The sequence below is a fragment of the Hyalella azteca genome, unplaced genomic scaffold, assembly GCF_000764305.2.
Source record: "Hyalella azteca isolate HAZT.00-mixed unplaced genomic scaffold, Hazt_2.0.2 contig11680, whole genome shotgun sequence".
In the NCBI taxonomy this organism is placed as follows: domain Eukaryota; kingdom Metazoa; phylum Arthropoda; class Malacostraca; order Amphipoda; family Hyalellidae; genus Hyalella; species Hyalella azteca.
Window position 1 is genome coordinate 51,600 of NW_025941668.1, and position 22,455 is coordinate 74,054.

The 22,455-nt window shown below is 39.0% G+C and overlaps 2 protein-coding genes across 2 annotated transcripts; both read left to right on the forward strand.

The window, feature by feature from the left end:
• The first annotated feature begins 3,383 nt into the window (after nt 1–3,383).
• Nucleotides 3,384–6,280, forward strand: LOC125178661. Its single transcript, XM_047882951.1, has 4 exons — nt 3,384–3,498; nt 4,541–4,623; nt 4,886–5,024; nt 5,244–6,280. The coding sequence occupies exons 1-4, from the start codon at nt 3,384–3,386 to the stop codon at nt 5,477–5,479; spliced, it is 573 nt and encodes a 190-aa protein (XP_047738907.1). The 3' UTR covers nt 5,480–6,280.
• A 7,237-nt stretch (nt 6,281–13,517) lies between these two features.
• On the forward strand, nt 13,518–22,020 carry LOC108679472 (mediator of RNA polymerase II transcription subunit 17). The gene is made up of 12 exons (XM_018168088.2): nt 13,518–14,006; nt 14,212–14,403; nt 15,029–15,164; nt 15,553–15,747; nt 16,618–16,780; nt 17,455–17,731; nt 18,268–18,574; nt 19,153–19,347; nt 19,775–19,882; nt 20,464–20,632; nt 21,135–21,243; nt 21,524–22,020. Exons 1-12 carry the CDS (start codon nt 13,927–13,929, stop codon nt 21,633–21,635), a joined length of 2,043 nt encoding a protein of 680 aa, XP_018023577.1. The 5' UTR covers nt 13,518–13,926; the 3' UTR covers nt 21,636–22,020.
• Nucleotides 22,021–22,455: the final 435 nt, after the last annotated feature.

Consider the following 22,455-nt stretch of genomic DNA (forward strand, 5'->3'; position numbering starts at 1 on the left):
GGTTTGGGTTGAAATAATTGTTAAATGTTTTTTTATTACATGAATATAATTAAAAATTTTTAGTTACATCCCTTACATATTTTGAAACGTGAGTTCAAATCTATTTTCTTCTTAACCAGGGTTTGAGTGAGCTTCTCATGAAATAATATAACTCATTTCCAATGTTTAGTTGTTGGTTGACAAGGCGATTGTTGTTGGACAGATGAAGGTTAAACTTGACAGAAATGCATCTTTATGAAGCATTAAAGGTGATACTTCCTGAGAAACGCTGGGACAATGTATGTACTCTATATATATCTTTTTAATATCCGATACTAAATGATGCCAAAGAATTACTGGTATCTTCGGAAAGATAATCGCTGAGATTTGGGAATCCCGACATCATAAATCCCATTGAAATATATTCAAACTGAATCATTGTCAATTGTAAACACGTTTGTTCGTCGGCGCCTCTATTGTATAACTATCTTTTATCTCCATTGATGAATTTTTCGAGAACTGAATATCATCGCTATTAAAAAAATGTGAAATTGTTAAATTAATTATAAATTATTTTTATCAAGTTTATGCTCATCAGTATATTATCCCGATACAATTTTTATTGTGAATATGACCAGTCCCTAATATATTTACAGCAAAACAGAAACACACTCTTAAACTTTTTTTTAATGTAAAAATAATACTGTTTAGCGCATTTGCTCATTTATGGAAAAAATGCACTATTGTGCTTGCCATGTCCGTCCGTCTGTCTGTCTGTCTGTCCGTCTGTCCGTCCGTCTGTCCGTGACCTCAAGTTTTTCTTCGACGAGAAAATGCGCTCTCTGTCACTCACTGCAGTGAGTACTGAGTTACACTGCAGTGAGTACTGAGTTATATTTTTTTAATTTTCCTCTATTGAAGGCTGCTTACTGGCGAACGGCTCGATCCCTGGTCGCAGTCGGAACAAAGGTCCGTAACGCAAGATACTCGGACTTGGTCAGAGTGTGCCAGTCCAACGGGCGCTTCCTGCGTAAGTGAACATTCTTTACCATATTTTGACGTCTTTTCTATGAACTATAGTAGTACACATTTAACTTGTCATACTCAATATTGTCTCGGTTTCCTGACGGAGGGAAAACTCTTCGCATTGTCAACCGAGTTGACGGATCTTAGTTCGGAGTTATAAATCGTTTGGTTTCCACATTTATTTTCCAAAGCTGAGTCCGTAATCTGGGAATGACAAACAAATACATTTTTACAGACAAAACTACAGATGAACAATCATGTTTCAATCTTTTCAGTTTCTGAAACAAAATAGAAATAACAAATAAATTGACACGTTCCAACGGGTCAAATGACGACTCAACAAAACTTACTGATGGTGCGGAGGGTGCCTTCACCGACAAATTCGAAAGCAATTCAATTTACACTTAAAGTCTGAAAATTATCGAGAAAATGAAAAATCGCAAACTAGAACAATTAGTACAGGATAATTATTTGAATTATCGCATGAATTTTGATAATGACAACCAAAACTGACTAAATTTTGACAAGCGAAGAACCATGACAAATAAATGTGTAACAGTTAAGCCGAAGTCTGGATGCAAAATGGGAGGCGAAAGCTGCTCTCGGAACGATGACGCATATCATTCAGAGGTGGAAGCCCCCAAATCCAGCTCTCGAGGAATTTCGCCGCGCTACAACTTCAATTTCATTCAAAACTTCTCTCGGTTTTAGTTTATTCAGCTACCTAATGTTTGGTACAATAGTAGGGTTAACGAGTCTTAAATTACTAGAAACCAGTGATTGGTAAAATCAGGCTATATAATTATATTAAATATTTACCTATCAAGTAACTTAACCCACAAGCATTTTTGCGGTCAGTTTTGGACGGTCATGGTTAAATCCTTAAGATTACTTTCTGCATTCATCCTCGTGTATATTCAAAATCAGCAGCAGACACCCACCAATTACTCGTGGGACCAACACAATTTGCATTCCTCAAATGATGTATAAACACATTGAAGTATAAACACATTGAAGTATAAATACGTTGAAATTTAAACACGTTGAACTATAAACACGCTGAAGTATAAACACGCTGAAGTATAAACAAGTTATAGTATAAATACGGGAAAGTATAAATACGGGAAAGTATAAATACGTTGAAGCATAAATACGTTGAAGTATAAATACTTCAACGTATTTATACTTCAACGAAGAAGAAGAAATCAGTTGCTACAACTGTTGAACTTGATACACCTAGCAGGGCGGCATTGGCTGCGGCTAGAAACACTAGAGTAGGGAGACTCCGGTGTCATGCTGGTGAATGTCGAGAAGTTTTTACCACGAAGAGTACAGGGAGATGGCAGACTGGAATGGCATCTTCATGGTGGCACTATGGATGAGGCAGGCAGGAGTTCTTAGAAACTTTGTGAAAAATGGCACCCTATATTACTGGGAAGCAGAGATGGGCAGCGCTACTTTGAAATGTAGCTGCCGCTACCGCTACCGCTACATGCTCTAAATGTAGCGGGCGCTACCGCTACAATTGCTTAAATGTAGCGCCGCTACCGCTACATGCTCTAAATGTAGCGGGCGCTACCGCTACAATTGCTTAAATGTAGCGCCGCTACCGCTACATGTAGCGCGCTACTGCCCACCTCTGGACTAACAACTAACATGTTTACTCTAGTAACAGGCTGAGGTTAACATTACACCGAAATCTTTCGTACAGTTTTATTCTATAATTTATATTATGTATGTACCATGCTGGTTTTTAAATAATATTTAATACTATTAAGTAAAATCTAAAGGCTTTATTTATAAATGTAGCGGTAGCGCTGTAGCGGCAAAATCTCGTATCGCTACTTAAATATGTAGCGAGCGCTACCGCTACCGCTACAATAGCTTAAATGTAGCCCCGCTACCCGCTACCGCTACTGAAAATGTAGCGGCCGCTACATGTAGCGCGCTACTGCCTACCTCTGCTGGGAAGACAGAACGGAAAGCAGGAAAAGGAATGGATAGACACAAGCCAGGAACAACGAGGTCCAGTTTCATGGATTCTTAGAGGATGAGTTATAATGCATCAGTGACGTCACCCAACTTTACCTCTGAGTGTCGATCATCAATCGAATATCTTCTTGCCGACTGAAAATTTTCATAGTTGTCTCGATTTGATTTAACTATTATTTTAATTGAATATAATTTGATAAATAACCTTCAATAAATTGCCTATTTTGCTTTTTTAAACCGATTCTTTCTCCTGTACATGCTGACAGACAGGCGATAGCCTGAGCCTTTAATTACTCCATGTTAGCATTAATATACTGAATGCTGATTTGTTTTAATTTTTCATGCATTTTTTACCTCGATAGAATGATGTGAAATGTCTTAATACTATGTCTCAAGCTGGAATGTCTCAAGCTGAAATGTGCGAGTTCGAAGGCAGGCTCTACAATCTGAACGAAAAGATCGGGTGCCTTCAGTGCACCGACATCGGCGTCACTTACGGCGGTAAGTTTCGACACATTTCAATTTCATTGTTTCTAAGGACTTTAATTTTTAATTTTCATATGCGTTTGTACGTAATCTTATGTTCTGCTTAATCAATAGATTCTCTCCTATTGCACGTACCTTCCTGCACATTAGGTTATTCCTTTGAAAGTGTGCATTTTCCAAACATATCGAAGTTTTCGTAAACATGAACTTGCTTCTACATTTGTCTTCTCTAATACAAACGAAGGTATTTGTACGTTCTTAGTAAAAGTATTGCAGCATACAAATGTTATCCAAAATACCGTCTCATGCTCGCAAAAACTACGTAAAATAAGGTATCGATGAACATTTTTATGTACTCATGTCACTCAAATAACTATAAACTGAAAATACTAATCTCCGTTGGTTATTACATGCTTCTGATGTCGGTCACGTTGACAGAAATTCGATTTCAAAGTATAATTTCTGTCAGTTGTTGTATGAATCGTTATATTTTCTTAAATAATCTTGCGATATAAAACCGCAACAACTTATTGCCGTAGCAGCGACTAAGCGAAGACGTAGTCTGTCTTTTAATTATTACTTCTGTCCACAGGATTGGATTTCCATCAACCATCATGTTCAATATCCGAGTTTCTAATCAGTCACTGTTATATCAATCATTCTTAGGATGTTCTACGTGTAACTCATTGCCTTATACGTTATCCAGTTTACCTCAATAATAGGCATATTGATCCCCCAGAAAGCACGGCATTGCCAGCCCAGTTACCAAGGTATTGCCACATTCTGCGAAGAAAAGATTGACATCCCACTTACAAACATATTGCCACGCCATTAACCATGATACTGTCATACCAGTTAACATGATTTATATAGTACCGCGATGAAGTCGTCCTATGGTCGAGGGTTCGTAACTCCGTCAGCCAACCACCGACAGCTTTCATAGATAAACCCATTTACCGTAAACGAGAAGTGGGCCGGTACGTGTACTTAATTAGAGCACGTATTGATTGTACGGCATAAGTAGAGTACGCATTGATTGATCCGTGGCGGTTTATAGATCAGGGCCGTCGTCGCGTCGCGGACATCGTGCTGCCTCCGAGGGACACTTGCTGTGCTCAGGCTTCTAATGGATACTGCCTGGTAACTGACCTGCTGCTCATTTTTACTGTTATCTATATATATGAGTTTGTAAAAAATTCATACTTCTAGATGTGCTTCATTTGGCGATGAATTATTTAAATTTTAAGATTCTGGATTCTATGAAAGGCCTGTATTTCGTTTCTATATGTGGTCTTTGATGAATCATATAGCGTTTTGATTCATTGTTCATGATAAGAACCATGTAAAATAAAATAGTTATGCACTTATTTATGTTATTTGTTATTATACTTTTTTAATTGAGGTGGCCGAATGCTCTGCCTATACTATCGGTTTCTGCGAGGCGAAGGCTCGGTGTGCGGCGCGAGGTCTGCCGATGGCGTCAAAAGAATTGTACTACAACCCTGGCCGTATCGTCGGCAACCTGGCTTCACTTGGCACCAGTGAGCTGATAGCCTGGTTGTTAGGGCGCTAATGAAAATATTGAGAAATAATAATTAGTAATATAGCCCAACCCTCTATGAACTATTCGCGTTCCTTAACAAAAATCAAATTTTAACCATGATTTTGCGACGGAACTCTCTAATGGGTGCGTTAGAACGAGTGCGACTTACATCAGTGATTTGTTTAATATAGACCTAAATATTTATGTTCGTCCTCAGATCAAGTTTACTTCTGGGCGAACATCCATCGCGGGGCCGACATGGTGTGGCGTTGGATGCCGAGCATGGAGGCAATGGGGAACGTGATCTCGACTTATAATGGGAATACCGATGGCGATTGTGCCGAAATGCTCATCTCGGGAGGCAGCATCTCCTTCTACCTCGTTTCGTGCCAGCAAAATGACGAGGAATGTGTGCTTTGTTACGATCCGGCCACAAGTCTGCCTCCGTGTTAAGCATTTATTTGCACCCAGCCATATGGCCCACTACACAACACAGACACAAGAGAAGAAAGTTCACTTCTACATACCTTCACACTTTTTCTCTCATTTCAGCCTTGTTGGTATACTAATTACGCGACTCTTTAGTGGTACTGATATCATGCATCTTTTCCTGGTATAGCTGACTCATTTGCAAGAGCCCAGAGTTGTATCCCTATCAAGAAAATTCGCGAATAATTTAGTTCAACTTCCAGTTCAACTCCTAGAAATGGGTTCACCTACGGTCAGAAATTCCTCCAGTCGAATCCACACCAAAAATCAAGTTGACGGAGGCAAGTAGCACACAAACACTGTTAGTTAAAATATGTACTTGTCGACCTGAAGTCCTGATGAGGGAAAATTGTTCAGTATTATCATCCTCTGAACATGAAACTTTTTAAATTTTTATTTATTGTTATTCAAAAATTGAAACATGATTTGTCTATTTCTTCATGTTCAAGAATTTGAGGTGCGCGCAAGAGGCCAGCAATGACCAACAACCCGTCATATTCTTTTCTGTGGACGAGCATGCTTGAGTGCGTTAAACTCTACGAAACTAAGCACAAAAAGCCATAGTAATTGTAGGTCCCCCGCCCTCTCAAGTCTGCTGTACTTTACTTTACAAAATATAATATTATCATCCTCCAATTTATGACGTTTAAGCCTATATGGCCTTCCTTACCTGCAGGCTTACCCCCGACTCTCCACCAAAACCCAACCAACCCAGACTCAACCCTCCGGTCATAGGCTGCATGAAACTGGAGAGGCGTGGCAGTGAGGATGTAGGGCTGGTCATTGGTTGCAGGAAGGTTGAGAATCGGGGTAGTTGTAGAAGTGGACCTTGTGGCATTTATTTTAGACTTATACATATGATAGACTTATATTTTGAAGAGTGAGGTCTCATGGGTTATTGAAATCCACTACTATAATAAGTTTCACTCGATGCAATAAGTAGTTTTATAGCATGGTTGAACTAGTATAAGGTTGACCCATGAGAAGCTCATTTTTGCGGGTGTTGTCATTTTTTCGCCTGTGACGTCTGATCTCAGTGACGTCACGGGCGTTAACCAATCACCGAAATGCGATCAAGCCAGTCAACCAATCCGTCATGAGAATGACTGGATTGTTTACGTTTCTCGATCTACGTGACGTAACAAGAAAGCTGAACTGAAAGACAGAAGTCTTCGCGGGTCAACCTTAAATAGTTCAACCATGGTTTTAAAGCACCCACATTTCCGCGGTAGTGTGTTTTTGAAGTTTTATTCACGATGTGTGATGTTAAAGCGTATGATCGATTTCAAGGCCAAGGTTATGGCGGTCGGATAATAATACGCTTTTCAAGCAACTTTCTCTTTTATCTAGGAATAGAACCCGGTATGAACAAGTCATGCATTGTTACAAGTATAAAAAGATGCCCAATAATAGAATATAAAAATTCAAATTATTCAAATTCATTTAATAAGTTCATGATAATAGCTCCTATACGTCAGCACTTACTCTAATATGATGTTCTTCTGCAATAACAAGTTCATAATTGTAGCTCCTATACGTAGGGTAATTGTTCGTAATAATATTGAAGGAGGTTTTATTCAGGAGTAATTGGGTAATTTTGTTGGTAATATTCGAGGGTAAGATTGGGGTAACCTATGATTTAAGCTGTTTATGGAAAATGGCGCCATGCGCTCGGTTATGTAACTACTAAAGTATTCAAAGTATTTTAACGTAATTAATTAACACTAAACCTGATTACTAAAATCTTAGCTAAATTTATTACCATCGAGCGAGACAGTTCGAGACAATAAACTTTGTTTGTTCTCCGAATTTATTTGTACCTCATAACCCCATTGTAAACGGTTTTTCCCTGGCTAATATCAAATAGAAGATTTCAATAATACAATTGACTTTGTCTTTTACATACTAAGGTGCAATTGAAAATTTACTTCATTAATTTTTTTACGGTTGTTCGTTCTAATTAAATAGCGAGGAGATTTATCTATAAAACACTGTGTGAATTTGGCCACTAATACGAAATAGCATCAAGAGCAATTACCTCTTTATATTACCTCCTTATACATCTTTTTTGTGAATGGTTCGAGAAGTTTCTCTAATAATGAACCTCTAACATAGTACTAACATCGTATTCGAATGTTACTGATTGCACGAGAGCGATAACGGCAAGTATAGCCATTCAACACCAATCATGAGACCCAGTATTTTGAGTAACAGTCTCATCTACTGCTTTATTCTTGCCCCGATACCGTCAAGCGACGGTTCCGCGGGAAGGAGATAGGGTTAAGAAAATTCATTATTCCTGCAGTATCATAGCACACGCAAGACCACATAGAAACATTAATGCAATTAAAAACAAGACTGAAATAAATGTGCCTAAAACTTAATTGACATTCATGTAAGAGACGTATATTTTCTGGTAAGATCAGATAAAAGGCATCACTACAGCCCCAAATTATATCGTTTTGCACTAATTGTACGTAATTTTAATTAAATAATTTTTATGACACGATCTAGCTTAGTTGTGGCTGAATAGCACATTTAGGACGCCATTGAAATCAACATTATTCTAACCTAAAAACTGCCATCAACGTAGCGGTCAACTCCTGCTGCAATGGAGAAATGCAGCTCGATCACTGAACAACATAAATCTCTATTCCTAATTTCCTATGCCGTCACAAGTTATCTGCTGAACGTGAAACAATAAATGACTTGCTGTGAACCAAGAATACGAATTGCAGGTGAAGTTAGGACGCTGAAGTTGGGCTATCGTACTGCCAGTTTGGCTGGCCTTGGCGTCCGTAGTAGCCACAAATATTGGTGAGCAGGTATTGTTGATACACTGGTAATGCGCCCTCCCAGGGAGTCAACAGACTTCGGGATCACCGGTTCATCCATCACCGAGTGAGTAACAATTCTACATGAGTTTACTGCACAGAATTAAATCAAATTCTGTTTCTTCAATTCAAAAACTATTCTAGCATGCGATTTATTAAAACAGAAGTTTTTTGACCGTGAACGACGATTGATCTTTGCCCGATGGACCTTAGATTGGCAATGAAGTTGTCTGCTGTCTCGAGATGCCATTTATAGAGGTTTGTCCAATTTCGTATCCACAATACCGGACTATATAAAGTCTGGTCTCAAAATTTGTCTTCATCATCGATTTTCTTAGAAATTTCGATTGAACTAAAAATCTTTTACAAAATGGCTGGTCTCCGAAGGCTCATGGAATGCTCTTCCGTGTCGGTCTAAGGCATGTCGGACTGGCGAGGCTCTGGTGACCTCAGTAGCTGGGATCTGTTCTCAGTGATGGTCCGGGGTGAGTCACCAGAGCTGAGCCAAAGCGAGGCGCCGCCCCCCAAAAGGGGGAAGAGATTCACCGCATTCTTGCGACGACTCTTTTGTGGCTGTTGCAGGCCACGCGGCGAGAGCGACGGTGGCCCGTGAATGGTAGCACCTAATTCTTTAGGAGTTGGGGCGCTGCCTTCACCTGGCTACTGATTTGCTCTTGGGGGAAGGGAGTTAAGAGGGGGGTCCTCCGAGACCCAAAAAATAAAACATGTTGCCTGCTGGGGGAGAGGGTTATTCGGAACCCAATTAGTAAAGTATCCTACCTGCAAGGGAGGCTACGATCATTGGAAAACCGTCAATCCCAGGTGCGACATTTGGCCTAAGTGAGGTCATTTACGGAACATCCAACAAGACATTATAATCATCATCCCGTCAATCTGGTATGCCTCAGAACAGCGTTCCAAAATTTTCATAAACGACTACCACTTTGAAGTTACTAACAGTCACAGGACCTCTCGTTACTACTGAAGAGGAGTAGAACGGAAACAATATTTTTATTCGAGTTTTAATTACTCCTCCTACTTCTTAGACCTGTAGAGGATACAAGTTTTATTACAAATAAATAAAGATATCTTATTAGCTATTACAATATGACAGTTTGCTAACAATCGCATTTTAACAAGTGGAAATAATGGAAAGTCTAAGGGGCGAGGCAAAAATGGAGCAGCAGGCAGCAGCGAACTCTCTCAATGAACTATGCACTGAAGACACAGCATTTGACCCGATCACCTAGAAGGGAGCTAGGCTTAGAAGTTGTGCAGCTCAACTGTCATGGCTTATTTGGAAAGCTGACAGAAATAAAGCTATATCTATATAGAGAGAAGCCAGATGTGGTATGTCTGTGTGAGACATGGCTAAGAGTGCATGAGCCTTCTTTTGTCGGATATCATGCAATGTGGTCACACCGGGAAAATGCTGCAAGAGGTGGTATGCAAGAGGTACTAAATACCTTCTTGCTACTGGGCGTTTGAATTTTTGAAAGAAATGTAGTTCGTTCCACCTATCACTAATTTAATGGTCATCAACCATCCTTTTGAAGCATGACAGTCTTGGCAGGATCCTCCCCACATGCCATGGACCCCATCACATGACTAATTGTAAATGTGACACTGACTCCTGTACCAGTCCCAGTGGGCACTGGGCACTGGGCGCTCAGTGGGCAGTGTACAGGACCTTTCCAAGACATGTACAAAATCCCCCAGACAGGAGGCTCCCCTGTTGAGTTTTGACCCTGATGGTAGCAGTCAAGTAGATTAGAAGATTAGCATCAGCAGGTCTTGAACAGAGTTGAACACAATACTTATTTCCCCTGTAGGGCCTGTACTGGCTGCACCTTCCCTGGCTGGACTATCTGGCCCTGGCTGAGTGGCTCTCTGTCTGAGTAGACCCTCCAGTTAGGTAAGGGTTACTAACAAGTCTAACATGCATGTACTACTGTAGCAGTTAGCACTAATTCCGGGACCTAGTAGCTGAATGAACTAACAGAACAACATCTCAGATTTGCAAACTTACCGAGGCTTTTGCCCTCAGGTTTGTGCGGCCAAACCCTTGCTGCTTGTCCGGACGTGAGGCGAGTCGCGAGACTGGCGAGTGGTGAAGAACCAAGTCCTCAGAAAGCAGATAGAAGAAGAACACTCAGTGGAGCCTTTGGAATTTCACGATCCTGTCATCACTCATCAATCATCATGATGTGATGACACAGTTCTGTCATCACGATGTGATGACAGAACTACAGGGAGTTCACGATCCTGAGGACTGAGGTTACCTGTAGATGTTCTGTGACTTCTGTCATCACATTTTTGTCCCTGTGGTCAAAGACCTTTGCCCTTGTAATTTGTAAAGGGAAAAAATATACTGACCCCGGTGACCCGGGGCAGTGGGCCAGTGGGGACCCCTGTGTTGGGGTTGTTGTGTTGTGTAAATTGTGTTGTGGCTTGTCACCTTGTGTGTTTGAGGTTGTTGACTTGTTGTCATTGTTGTGTAATCACTGTAATGTGTTGTGTTTAACTCTTCTAAAAGTGTTTCAAGGAAATTAGGCATGATGTCAAACCACAAATTTTATTGAATCAGTTCATTTTTAATCATCTAATCATAATGATCTAATGATTCTAATCTACTCAAAATTTAAACCAATATCTCAAATTCTCAAGCATGAAAATGCTGGAATCCACATTCCACAATACAGTGAGTTTACGATACTAGGATTGATGTAATGATGTGACCAATGTCCGATGATGAACACTGATGCACATGCTTTACGATCAATGTGGCAGCCCAGCAGGGCCAGAAAAGTCCTCCTTTTTTCTGAAATATTGCTGCTCTAATTTCATATAATTACCATCTGTAGGATGAAATCTTGCAGCTTTAATGTCATACATTTTTGTTTGATTGAAAAAATTGCGGTTTGACTTTGCAAACATGTTGTTTCATAAAATGTTCAACTTCCACACTCCGCAGTACTTCAATGCTCCTGCCAAAATATCCTGAAGAACATAATTACAAGTTGACAACAAGTCAACCCAAAATATTTCCTTGAAGATTGCATAGTTGTGGTTATGTCAGAGTGGTCCCTGGTCAGACTGCATTATCATGTGTTCAGCTGCCACTTAAGTGAAGACAAAAGTTAGTGTTGCTGTTTGACTGTTTTTAGGGCAAATTTAGAGATTTGTGGTAACACGTTCACCATTGCACAGGACTTTGTAAATAAGTTTGCTGCTCATTGCTCATAAATGGCTGAAATATGCAATTCACAGCTCAAAAAAATGGAATCACAGCTGGCAAACCTATAAAACCACGGCTCAAAAAATCCACTTAGGCTTGCCAAGTGGATATATTCCATGCCTGCAATGTGGCATAACACCCAACCTAATAACATAATACATAATGCATTGTAACATAACATATTATATCACATTACTACATGTCATAACATAACACTATACTTTATAGCATAACAGAATATATTTTAATAAATTGTAACATCACACATTACAACATAACATATCATAACCAAGCACATTAAAATACATCCTAACATAACCCAACACATTGCAACAAAACATAACATGACATTACATATTATGACATAACATAAAACCTCATGATATAACACTATACATTGTAACATAACATCAAACAACACAACAAATTATTCCACAACATATCATGACAAAACACATTAAATAACACAATATATCATGATACAACACTTTATAACACAATATAACATAGTACAGCACATTGTAACACAACATTAAATAACACAAAATAATTTAACAGGACATATTATGATGCAGCATAACATAGCACAACACATTTTAATACATCAAAACATAAGGCAACACATATGACAAAACATAAATAATACATCATGTCACTACAAAATAGGTTATAACATAACAAAAAATGTATCACACATAACAAATCCTAATATAGCCCATCACATTATAACATAACATAATCTGTTGTGTTATATTATGTTTTGTTGTGTTCTAATTTATTTTGTTATGTTATAATGTGTTCTATTATCTTATGTTATGTTATAATGTGTTCAGTTATTTTATATTGTATTATTGGTTATATTATATAGCATGGTGTGGTTACAGTTTTTCCCTGATATACAGCTTGCTGGTGTATATCTTAAAATTGTCTTGGATTTCTTGGTTATTGGATCTTGGATTTTTCCAAGGTTATTTTCCTCTGCAAGAAAGGTCTGAATTGTAGGCAGAGTGAAAGAAAAGTAGAGCCAACTTGTGGAAAACTTAGTTAAACCAAGAGAATAAATTTCACTTGAATAATGTAAAAACTGAAGAATAAGCAAATTCAAAACAAAGATCAGTGAGAAATTTTGGAATAGTATGGTATACTTGTCACATAAGGAGGCTTCAAACATAAAGGCATTCACAAACTATAGATTTTATAATTGATATGTTATGTTAACAGTTTTTTACACATTGACAACAAAGAGATAAATATGTGTATCACTTTAATTAATTTACCACTTTTCAAAAAAGTTTTTAATAAACAAGATTGGGAGTTATTGTCAATAAAAGAATTTTTAACCCTTTGGCAGGCAAGCATTGAAATATCCAGAAATTAAAATTCCAGAAACCATTTTAGGAAAGTAAAAACTATTATACAATATATTTATTTATATGAATTTTTGCAAATTTTGCCTATTGAAGGTTTAAATTGCACTTGAAGAATTCAATAAATGCGATCAGTACACAAAATTTTTCTTTATAATTAAAATTAAATTTATGCAAATGAAAAATTAGAAACATAAAAATTTAATTAAATTTAATCAAGTTGCCAAAATAAATAAATATATATATTGATACTTCCACCTTTTGAAGAAAATGCGGAAAGAGCGTCAGTTCCATTGTCGGAGTCAAAACCTTCATTTAAATGCTCATATTTCAATTTGTTGACTTTGCAGCTGGTGATGCTATAGATAAAACGATGGTCAGATAATTAGGGATTGACTGAGGCATTATAAGGATGCCTCAAAAACAAACAGGAAGCTGTGGTGAGGCTTTTTGTGACGCGATTCCAAGTGATCACATATGGTAACTTACCCGTGAAAGGGTTAAGAAGACAGGAAAAATGAAAAATCATAAGAAACTGAAATATATTTATTTTGTACAATAACAAAAATTAATTTAGTATGTAATGTTTATCACCTGTATTTGGTGACCTTGGAGTTGTCTGCTAGGGAAGCTGGGTATATGAGCAATTGGCGTCAATGTAATATGATGCAAAAAGTGGTGAGGGTAAATGTAGTTGCATCTTGATGGTAACTACCCTGTGATATTATCCAATCTCTTATTTAAGGTGATAGTCAACAATATATGTTAATGGTCAAAAAATTGGTACAAAAATAGGTTCCTCTCAGTGGTTAGCCATGGCCTTGTTAATTCCATGACATAAGTTAAATCTGAACACTAGACAATTTTAGGAAAGCTTTAATGTGAATAAAATAACATAACCATCATAGAATAATTTTTAGCTCTTTGATTCCAGGTATTGCACAGCATATTATTGTTGATTATTTTGCTGACATGACTGATATTAGATTGGAAGTGGCTTCTGAGAATGCCATCTCAGAGATTCATTATGATGGCCATGAAGTCCGACAACCGTGAGTGTTTTTAAACTTTTCTTTCAAATGTATTGTGATATTGTAATGAATCCATGTTTGTCTAGTTGCTAAATGTGAATTTACCTTGAAATTACCTTAAATTTATATAATAGTTAGAATTTTTATTTTCAAAATAATTTTTTATATTACTTAATAATGAAATCAGATATAAAAGAATTCCTTTACAACAATGTTTCTGTTGCAGCCCGCTGTCCATGTCAGAGCAGCTGAGCCAGTTTGCTCGCCGCATAGACTTCAGTGCAGTGGAGAATGGAGGCAGCGATGAGCCAGGTGGCAAGACTGGAGAAGATGCCGAGTCTATGGAAGACGATGAAGAGGAGGAGAAACCTTGCCAGCAACCTCATTGGCCACTTGAAAGTGTGCGCAACAAGATCAGGTGGAGAAACTTTTATGGTTCTTGTTATTTTCTATTTGTGTCTTGACCTGATAAGCTTAGTGGACATAATAGAAAAATATACTTATAACTTTCAAGTGGGAGGGAAATAGTTGTTTAAAATAAAATATGTTTGTCTTTTATCTAAATTATTTTCCTTCCTGAATCATTAAGTTAGCTGAAAAAGAAATTTGACCAATGAATTCTAAGATCTTGGACTCCTCTGTATTGAGTGAAAGTATTGTAGTCAAATGGGGCAAGACATGACTGAAATAATTGCCAAGCATGTAGTGCCTACATCGTGAGTAAATTAAAGACAATTACTGTATCAAAAGTTGTGGCTGTATACGGTATTAGGCTACCGGGGACATACCGAATTTTTTGCAGAGCATATATTTGGACAGATCCAAGAAGTTTAGCTAGTATAGTGTCATACCTGTGGGGTCAGGCAAAACTGGCTTTGAATTTCATATAGTTTTTTCTTTTTGTGGTGGGCTTGTAACTAATATGCTTTCTTATGCTCCCAAATTTATTGTTTATTTTCTTCAAAAATTATGAACTGAGAAAGTTTTTGCCTATCGGATATTTTGCCATGTTTCCATTTCTAAATGAACTTATCTCTGTTCAGGAATGCTCACACAGAGATTTGTGTGCTACATGACCTCCTTCAAATGGTTAAAGAGAAGAAGTACCTCGTTCTTGACCTCGTGCAAACCCCTCAGCCACAGCCAAAGCTCTACATCCAGTTCCTCTCTCTGAAGAAGGTAGCCCAATATTTACATCTGATTTCTCTCTTGGAGAATTTTTTGTAATGTCAACCACCAGTTTCTCTGCAGAACGTACCATAATGTAAACCTCAAGATTCTCACTAATAGATTCATTTAACTATACCTTTTTGTTGATACGTATGCTGCTGTCTCCTGCTTACATAATTTTTTTCTGTCAACACTCATATTTACAGGCTCAGAATTTGTTCTTGGGTACTTATATTATTATTAAGGTTGTCAATATTTTACTAGTAGATGCAATCGCTTATGATGATCATTCACTTCTGAGGAGATTGAAATGAGCAGTAATTTTCAAATATTTGGCTTTCCATTTTTTTATTAAATTCTTCAACTTGCACAAGAAATAATTTGGATGTTTGTGCAGAGTTTAAGCAATGCTTCTGGCATCCTGATGCAAGGTGCTGAGCGCATCAGGTCTTCACAGTCAAGCATTGCTCGCCCCAGCTCTGACTTCCATCTTGATCTGCTGCGTCTCCGCAAGAACTGGAAACTCAAGAAAGTTGCCGCTAACATCGTCGGTGATCTCTCCTACTCAGCTGTTGGCTCCAATTTCAAGCATGTCAGTACTGTGAATCACATCAAATATGGCTTCATACTTTCAACTCTGAAGATTTAGCTTACATGGGCTCCTCTCATATCAAGTTCACAAAATTTACCTGTAAAATTTATGTTCATTTACAATATTTAAGCTTGAATACTTAATTTTTATTTACGTTTTTTTTTGCAAAGTATAACAGTTACAAAAAATTGCAATCAATAATAAACTTGACACCATCATTTTGAACTAAATTTCTTTAATTTCTTAAGAAAGCAAAGAAACTGAACCCATTATGTTTTGGCTATGTTTGTACTTCTACAGAAAGAATTTGGCTTGTTTTTCTAACAACTTCCAGGGAGGTAAAATTTAAAATTCTATAATAAATATCGTTTAGGATTGCATTTTTAGTCTGAATGGATAAAACATACACAGAACTCTCTGACGGGATCACGTATTTCTCATCCTGATAAAATTTTTACTCTTATCACACTCACAGAAAGTTCTTTTCTTTGTCCTTTGGGAACGCCAAATTTCTACTTGACGCCACAGAACTGTAATTACTCAATTCCCTCATTATGTTCAGAACAGTCATTGCTCCCGTCGCGTCTTGTTTCGGCTCACGTTTCAGCTCACATATTGTTTTGGCTCACGTATTGTATTGGCTCATGTATTGTATTGGCTCACGTATTGTATTGGCTCACGTATTGTATTGGCTCACGTATTGTATTGGCTCACGTATTGTATTGGCTCACGTATTGTATTGGCTCACGTCTTGTTTTTGGGCTTACGTCTTGTTTTTGGCTTACGTCTTGTTTCGGCTCACGTCACTCATCGTAGTTCTCACGTCCCGATGCTCACGTCACTCATCGTAGTTCTCACGTCCCGTTACAGAACAGCTTCTTCGAAGTGACGAAGTCAGACGACGACGTAACTCTGACGACGCCGCTGTCCGCTCTGCCAGGCTCGTCGCCGTCCATTGGTCGCTCGTCCCTGCGCGTCACCGTGCCCCCGGAGCTCGAGGGCTCAGCCTACATCTTCGTCTGCATCCGCAAAGGCAGCTAAATATTCTTCAGAACTCGCGTTCTAATTTACAACCGTGATAGAAAATATCTAATTTATGTAGTCCATGAGAGTCCAACTCTGGTTATTATTATCATTTTTTTAATACTGAGTCTAATTTATAATAACTGATTTCAAAGTTAAAATGAATATTATTCTAGGCAAAATATATTTTTTTGTGATGCTATTCATTAGTCAAATTTATCTAGGTTGTTTTGCACATTTGCTAAAGCTACTATCACATCAGAGTCAGCATCTAGAGGGCATTTACTATTTAGTCCCTTGCTCAAGCGTTCTTATGTTCTTAACATTTAATTTTTTTATGTAGGTATTTGGGTTTGCAGAATTTTTTGTGTACCTTGACTACCTTCCATCTTCATACGTGTACACATTTAAAATATTTGTCAGGATTTCCCATCCATGGAAACCTTCAGCATATCAGCTCTGGACTCTCCCTATTTTTCATGACGGTAGAAGATTCTCTTCGAAGCTTGTCCATAAATCCTTGGATGATTTCTGCTATTGCCAAAGAATTTGGATCGCAATATGTCTCTAAATTCAAGAGCGTCACTCACTTCTCTGGCCTCATCATCTGATATCCAATTTTGATTAGGAGTTTGTGTGATTATTATTTTAATTGTATTTACACTTCGCTTTTTATTTGTTCAGATGAAGAAGACTTGTGCTCAGCGCAGCTAAACATGCTAGACGGTCTGGCTACTCTGAACGCCCAGCCCAACATGTCGCCGTCTACTGAACACTGGCAGCAGAAACTCGAGAACGCTCAGAACGTTCTCTTCTGCAAGGAACTCTTCAGCCAACTGGCCAGGGAGGCCGTGGCGCTCAGGATGGACATCCCTCCCCTTGTTGTTGCTAATCAGATCGCCGCCACCATCTTTCCCGGCATCCACCTGCTCATTGCGCTGTGCCACTCACATCCCGACAGGTGAAGTGGCTTCTCCTGGCTAGTGTGTGGGACGGGGTGGAAAAGGTAGTGTGGTCCGCCTGCTGAGGTGAACAAGGTAGTTTGGTCCTCCTGCTGAGGAGAACAAGGTAGTGTGGTCCTCTTGCAGAGGTGAACAAGGTAGTGTGGTCCGCCTGCTGAGGAGAACAAGGTAGTGTGGTCCGCCTGCTGAGGAGAACAAGGTAGTGTGGTCCTCTTAAATACTCTTTTCTGTCATTCCTCTCTTCTCATTTTTCTACTTTACTTGTTTTCATTCTCATAATTCTTGATGTACAGCCCCGAACATCCTCAACTTGTGTTCAAATAACTTCTATGAACTTCTGTTTATTGTTATTTTAGTTTAAAATATTTGACCTGCACGTAAATTGTTCACCTCATTTTTGTACAAGCAATCAAATTATCAAGTTGACACTTGATAATTTAGAACCTAATTTTCATTGAAATTATCGCTATGGAGAGATTAACTGTTTTTCTGTGCTGCATATTCTTTATTTTAGTTTGATTTTTTTATTGAACAGTTCACGCAGTCGATCGTCTCTAACTGCACCGCACAACGTACTGAGCAACGGCACCATCAACGAACTGGGCAGCAGCAGCACCACAGCGTCAAGCAACACCTCCACAGACCACCATTCTTCCTCGTCCCTCGGGGGCGGCGTGTCGTCTCTCAAGAACCTCCACGACAAGGTCCTAGAGCATTCCCTGCACCAGCTCTTCCACAGCTACCTCAAGAGCAGCTCTCCCATGCCTCATCCTGTCTACGCTCCCCTGCACGCCCACCCCACCAGGAGAGTGGCAGGGCCTCAAGGGCTCGACCGACAACAGGTAACTACCTTAATTACTACACAAGGGCTCGACCGACAACAGGTAACTACTTTAATTACTACACAAGGACTTGACCGACAACAGGTAACTACCTTAATTACTACACAAGGACTTGACCGACAACAGGTAACTACCTTAATTACTACACAAGGGCTTGACTGGCAAAAGGTAACTACCTTAATTACTACACATCGGCTTAACCGCCAACAGGCAACTACTGTAATTGTTTGGTTGGTTCCTTCTTGTACAGCCACAAATTTTTCAACAGCAAAAGATTGAAGTCTACTTTAAAATTATTTTAGATATAAATTCTAATAAGAAAGTCTTGTCTTGTTTGTCCCCTTTCTTCAATAACGACGATTGAAAGCGGTCCACTGTCTATTGTCTAATGTGATGCGACGTATAGTGTAGGCTAAGTTACTATCAAATTATTCCATAACTCAGAGTAACCGAGTTAGGCATTCATGATTTATCATGTGTTTATCTCACGGACCACCATGATAATATGACTGATTCATTCAACAGAAGGAAACTTGCCTGCACCTTAATTAGTAACTCTTCAATAAACTCATGTGCAGCTGATGCAGACAGTGACGCACGAGACGCTGCTGGAACAGATCATAAAGGAGGCGCAGCATAACTTCCTGCGCCTGCGCACGATGTTCGTCATCGATCAGCTCGCCAAGGAACTCAAAGATCCTCTCATTTTCTCCCACTGGAACCTCTTCAATTCCCCCACGCAGTCGTGCGTGAGGATCAACATCGTCACTCAGGTACGGATCTCGTATTATTTTTACCACGAATTCTAGGTTATGACGTTGTCGTGGCGGTAGTGTGTGTAATTTATTAAGTGATTTTAACCAAGAATTTAGAGGAATGAAAATCTATATAAATCACGGTATTTTCATCGAAAACATATCGAAGACTAGCTAAATTATCACTTGATGATTTTGTCTCTAAAACGTATTCTAATGAAGTTAAAGATATTTTCATAGCACTTTATAAGATATACATTTGATTTTTGTCAATATTCGATTTAATTATAATTAATCAAATTATCTTTATAAAAGTGAAATTACATATCAATTACGAACTTATCTTTACTTATAATTTCGTTACTGATACTCGATATTTATCGAATTTTTTTTTTACCTCTAAAAAATTCAGTTGATCCGAACTCAGTACCTATGCTTTCAACAGGGCTTTGATTCCGTGATACGAACGACGCTCGTGGTGCAAGTGTTCGAGCGGTCGCTGCGGTGCGTGTGTCGGGACGGCAGAGTCATGACTCTATCCTTCGAGCCGCAGGTACATCCTTTCTCTTTGCTATAAGCGGGAAAACTATTATCAAATGAATTATTATCAGGTGACTTTAAACTAGTTAATACTTTTTTTAGAAATTGGCAGCAGTCGATTCATATCGTTTACCTTCACAACTAGCTGTGTTCTACCTGTGTTAAAAACAACAGTGCTTGTGATCATAATCTTATTTAAGATCGTCATAGAATTTTTTTATTTTTCTTCTATTCGATAAGCTATCGTTGCTGCTCACGTTTTATGAATTAATTGATTCTCATGTAAACATCGAACCCCTGAGTGATGTATAATCGAAAAGCATGGCCGCATTGTGTACGATCGGTAGATTATTTAGGTATATCGTAACAATGGCTATTGAACTGTAGTACTATTGGCCTTCCCTAAAGTACTCAGAACTTGTATCTCATCGCTGCTTTTTTACTGTCTTTAACCTTGAAACCTGAGCAGGCCATCTTCTTCCTACATTACTCACTGTCGCGATGAAAGTCCTGGAGAAGTTTCAGCACATCTACTGATATTTCCGTCTCTATTGTGTGTGTGAACTTCTACAACCTTTGCTGGGGTGTCCACAGGAGCTGCTGAACTTACTGAGATGTCAGGTGGCGCAGCACCAGACGGCGGCCGTGCAGTCCTTCAGTAAACTCATGGGCTGGACGGTGAACTGCTCTGAGCCCTGCCTGGGGGTCGGGTCAGCTGAGCCCCTCGGCAGCGCTTCTGCGGTTGTCCTCACGTCTCCAGCTGGTAAGCTGGTGTCACCAATGTGTTTTTGTTTGAATTTTTATTTTCTTTTTATCGTGGCCTTGTTCGGTCCGGGCCACAAATTCAGTCTTGACTGCTTTGTTAATAATCCAGTCACAGCTCGATGTTTGTCATAATTACAGCTCGATGTTGGCCACTGTCTCGGTTCGATAGTTGCCACTGACTTGGCTCGATGTTTGCCACTGTCTCGGTTCGATGTTTACTTGGCTGAACTCGAGTCAAGGAGAGTAATGTCTACTATTTGACGTTACACGAGTAACGTCAAATCATGTCATTTTTATTGTTATTTTGTAGTTCTTCTGGGTTTAAACTATCATGCTTTTAGACGGCCAAAATCTGCTTGCATTTAGAGCAAGTAGAGCTAAAAATTCGAAGTTTATTTTAGCGTTTTTAAATTCGGCAGAAAAGTGCACGAGCTATCGATTGTGAAGTAATGCCTCATCATTTCTATTCCTGTAGTAACATAGTGCGTAATCTCTCGTAGGAAACAAGCAAATCCTGGTCCGATCAGGCCCCTGCACGGGTGTTAGCGTCAGCGTTGCAGCTGCTCCTCGCAACGACTTCTATCCCTCCGCCGTCGTGCACGAAAGGCGGTCAGTTCTTATTCTAGACTAATTTTGCATCTATGCATTGTTTGTTCATCTCATTCTTCTCTGTAACTGGCTTTTCTGTTTCAAAATTTGTGCGCGAAACGAGGACTTGAATGATAAGGCGCTTTTTCATATTTAACTGTGCCTAAATTTTTTAGGGTTTGTTCTAATTCTATTCTCCCTGTGGAGTTTATATTTAAGTTTTTCTCTCTGATGCATCTAATTTATTCATGTGTTATACTAGTATTGTAATAAGATGGTGACCATGTGGTGTCCCTAACAGATGGGACCAACTGCCGGGTGCGTGGCAGGAAGTCCGTCTCGACTCAATGGAAGGCAGGAATTTCTTAGCCAAAATTGAGCTACTCATGGCTGCGCTCACTGCTCAGAATTAGAAACCCTCCCACGTTAGTTCCAATTTCGTGTAAAAATTGTAAAGGTTCATAATTTTGTTTGGACTTATTTTCTATGAACAACTAAGAACCGAAATGTGTCGTAACCTTTGGTCCATGAAAGAGTATGTTGTGCAAATCAATGATGTGCGATAGTTGCAGGGAATTTTTAAACCCTGTAACTATCCACTGACAAGAAGAAACTTTAAAGAAGTTTACCCCATTTAAAAAAAATTTCGAATTTTGCAGTTAAGTTATTGAAAATTTACTTATGAATTAGCCAAGCTTTTACATTTAGGCGGATAAATTTCGAAAAATTTTCTGTTATTATGTGTACAGGCTTATGTGCGTCATTATTTTTTAATAACGATCTGGTGTTCTGTCTGTACGTTTGAATTATCATTTATCACGTCCTGTTCTGCACATTTTGTGATTACGGACGTAAGCACAAAATTAGACAGATCCAGCCTTTGAATATTCATTATTTTTCATCGATGTAGAGGAACTGAGAATCTGTTACCAAAATGACACGAACATGAATAATAAATAAAAATAACGGTTTCAGCGTTTATTAGGCCGTAGGCCTGTCGCCGATTCTTAACATCGCAGAACATTCACAGCATTTTGAGGTCTCGAACTCGCAACGCACAGCTACAATTCTGCTGTGCTTAACCGTCCGGCCTCCTTGCCGATTCTGACCAGAAACTGGCGCACAGAGCTGGGATCGAACCCGCGCCTCTCTAGTGCGTCAATGTTGGTACTCTGAACTTCAACCACTGGGCCACCCTGCCCTTGACGCCTTGAATAATGACGGGACTCTCCG